This window comes from Arachis ipaensis, chromosome B09, assembly GCF_000816755.2.
Source record: "Arachis ipaensis cultivar K30076 chromosome B09, Araip1.1, whole genome shotgun sequence".
Taxonomy (NCBI): domain Eukaryota; kingdom Viridiplantae; phylum Streptophyta; class Magnoliopsida; order Fabales; family Fabaceae; genus Arachis; species Arachis ipaensis.
The window spans coordinates 27,602,093-27,605,712 of NC_029793.2; the positions used below are offsets into that span (position 1 = coordinate 27,602,093).

At 36.9% G+C, this 3,620-nt stretch overlaps 1 protein-coding gene across 1 annotated transcript in view; it reads left to right on the plus strand.

Moving 5' to 3' along the window:
- Nucleotides 233-3,620, plus strand: part of LOC107618321 (probable receptor-like protein kinase At5g18500) — a gene marked incomplete in the record, with an annotated part of 5,049 nt that continues 1,661 nt past the window's right edge. The window contains 7 exon segments of the mRNA XM_016320348.2: nucleotides 233-851; nucleotides 1,178-1,873; nucleotides 1,991-2,095; nucleotides 2,199-2,321; nucleotides 2,408-2,578; nucleotides 2,703-2,832; nucleotides 3,600-3,620. Of these exon segments, the coding sequence (XP_016175834.1) occupies nucleotides 1,200-1,873; nucleotides 1,991-2,095; nucleotides 2,199-2,321; nucleotides 2,408-2,578; nucleotides 2,703-2,832; nucleotides 3,600-3,620 (1,224 nt within the window).

Here is a 3,620-nt window from a genome sequence, read left to right on the forward strand (position 1 = left end):
AATTATCAATTTTATTATTATTATTTTTAAGTTAGAAATTTATAAGTCCAACTAAAAAAAAGCACTGAAGCACTCTAATACAAAAGTGTGTTGGATAAGAATGACGGGGCAATATTCGGCGTATAATAATGTGCAATAAATTTTAATTTGTTGGGTTCGAGTAATGAGTAACGTAAGGACCCTGTTCCGAACTTATGACTTATGAGGCACTCGTTAAGGTATCGGACAACAAGAGTGTAACTAATATTACAAAGCTAACCATCAATCAAATCCAAAAATTAAAAATAAAAATAAATAAAAAGGGTGCAAAAAAATAAATAATTGGCAATAATCATCAGTCATGTTCCTGACAGACAGCTGAGGAATATCCCAATAGCAACTAGCAGATGCAGATGCAGATGCAGAGTTTGCAAACCATTTCTTCATTTCTTTGCAATTTTTGCATTTGCATCATTCTCTCTTTCTTTCTTTAACTGCATTGGAGAAAATTTTGAGAAAATTCCAATGCATCTATTGTATTTGCTTAAGCTCAAAACCTACCACTGACTTCTTCTACTTCACATCCCTTTTCTTCTTCTTCTTCTCAATTCTCATCCACCACCGCTGAAAGTTCAGATTTACACTCACATTTGCCATACCCAGAAAGCATTCGCTGTTTTTCATATAAAAAGTTTACTTTTTTGAGAACTGGGTAGATTTGGGTTCTTTGTTTTGTGTGTTACCCATAGTCAAAGATCTGAGGTTTTTGGGTTTGGTCTCTTTGTGTAAAAGGGGTGACTCATGTTAAGGGATTTCAGAGATCTGGGAGGATTTGTGGTTTTGACCTTGTGAATCTGAGTCCGTACAGATAGGTAAGAGTTAGAAAGACTATGTTTGAATGCTTGTATTACTTAGAATGCTTATGCTTATGTAATAATATCTACTAACACAAGTTGGTTTATGATGTAAGTGTTGAATATTCTATTTCCTTTTTTAGCCTAATTGTGTTGTTGTCAAGCATTATGATGCTTGCTCACATTGCTTTTTAGTTAAATGGTATCCATCAATTAAGATTCCAGGTCTATATATGCATGATGTTACCTATTAATTAACGAAAAAAAATTGAATGTTGATGCGATTTGTTTAATGTTTCTTTCTTATCCAAATTTTGTTTGTTTGTTTTGTTACTATATTGTAGGCATCAAGGCTTTTTCTAAGAAATGGGTTCTGATCTGAAAGTTGAATTGTCCAAGAAAACTCCAATTTTTGGTATTAAGGTTTGGGAAGTAATTGGAATTGCGGTTGGATTATTCATTATAGTGATCCTTTGTGTGCTCTCATTTTGCCTTAGTTCAAGGAAGAAGTCTAAAAAGGATAGAGATAACAAGGTTCCTGTTAGTCAAATACCCACCGTGTCGAAGGAAATCAAGGAGGTGAGGGTTGAGCAAGTGCCGGCGAATGGATTCGTCCCGCGAGATGGAATACTCCTCACTATTCATGATAAGTCCAGTGACAGAGAATCAGACAAAGTTATGGTTCACTTGGGTGTGGGGAAAATGAAGCATGGGGATAGTGGCAGCCACTCAGATTCATTTCATCACTTGGAGAAAGATGGATATGGATCACAGTCAGGGGAAGAAGGCAGCTCCGGCACGTTTAAAGCAGCATACAATCCGTCTTCTTCGTATCCTATTACAGCCCCTTCGCCTCTGTCTGGCCTTCCAGAATTCTCTCACTTGGGTTGGGGTCACTGGTTTACATTGAGGGATCTTGAACTTGCCACAAACCGGTTTTCGAAGGAGAATGTCCTTGGTGAAGGTGGCTATGGAGTTGTTTATAGGGGACAGTTGATAAATGGGACTTCAGTGGCAGTTAAGAGGATACTCAATAACATGTGAGTTCCATGACAATGTTGATGACTTCAAATCAACATTAATGTTTTTTCCCTCTTTTATTCATGATAGATTGATAGTTCTGCCAAACTTATTTTCCTTTTTCCTTTTTTGGTCAGTGGTCAAGCAGAGAAAGAATTTAGGGTTGAAGTTGAAGCTATTGGCCATGTTCGACATAAAAATTTAGTTCGTCTTTTGGGGTATTGCATTGAGGGGACTCACAGGTACCCCGGCTTGTTCAATTATAGTATAGTCTTAGAATTACATTAAAAGGACCATGATTACATTCAATTTTTTGAATTATACCTCTGGTTGGTATATTTTCAGGATATTAGTGTACGAGTATGTTAACAATGGAAACTTAGAGCAATGGCTTCATGGAGCAATGCGTCATCATGGATATCTTACCTGGGAAGCGCGTATCAAGATTCTTCTGGGCACGGCTAAAGCGTCAGTCATTGCATCTATGTTTCTTCAGGCTAAGTTTAGTTTTTGGTTTTCCTAGTCCTAATTTGTAGCAATATACTTGTTTTCAGGCTTGCTTATTTGCATGAAGCAATTGAACCGAAGGTTGTACACCGAGATATCAAGTCGAGCAACATATTAATTGATGACGACTTCAATGCCAAGGTTTCTGATTTTGGCCTGGCCAAGTTACTGGGTGCTGGGAAGAGTCATGTTACAACAAGAGTTATGGGAACCTTTGGGTCAGTATTGTGAGCTTTTTAGAGCAATGTCTTCTTCTTTTCTGTGCTTAACTTCTTATACTTTCAGAATAGGAACATTGAAACTTATACAATCCTCTTTCCATTTGATGCAAAAAATTGGCAGATATGTGGCTCCTGAATATGCAAATACTGGCCTTTTAAATGAGAAGAGTGATGTTTATAGTTTTGGTGTTGTGCTGCTCGAAGCAATTACCGGAAGAGATCCAGTCGACTATGGCCGTCCACCACAGGAAGTGAGTAAATTTTCTATTTATCATCACCATCTTTAAATTGTTTCCAACTCAGCATATGTTTTGTCACTTTATTCCAGCTAGTCAGCTACCTTATCATTTGGGAATGCATCATGTTGTATTGAAGCATTTCGGATGTACATGCTGTTTTGATGGTCTAATGCATGACCGATTTAGAAATATCTGTAGTTATTTTATATAACACCATCAAAGCAAGTCATTGGGATATTATGGTTCACTTTTCAGTAATTAACTACAAAAGCAAGAGAATTTAATATTCACTTAGTAACTTAAAGTACATGTATAACAATAACGTTCTCGGTCCTTGACAGCTCTAGTAATTGTGTATAGTTTTCTTTCCTTTTCCACATTCACTCCAATTGCTAGTACTACTAAGCATCCTTCCTCCGAAAGCAAAATTATGATTGTGCTCTTCCAAGCTTCCAATCCTGGCAAACACGGAGGCGGCACTTGTTTAAATATTGATGAATCATTTCCATATTTCTTATGCATTATTCTGTTTTTTTGGGTATCAGTACAAACATTGTTCCGGTGCTATTTGGTTAATGTTGAATGCATATGACTAGTGGTTCGATCTGGGAACAGGAGTCATGAGCCTGGATGGGGAAATTCATATCCTAATTCATTCATTCCTCTGTTATTATAATATTATTGTTATGTGTGTTCTTAGTTGCATGTTATTCATGCAAGTTCTGATCAATAGTTTTGACTGGTGGCATTTTACATACCATGAACCGCAATGTCCTCAGGTTAATCTGGTTGACTGGTTG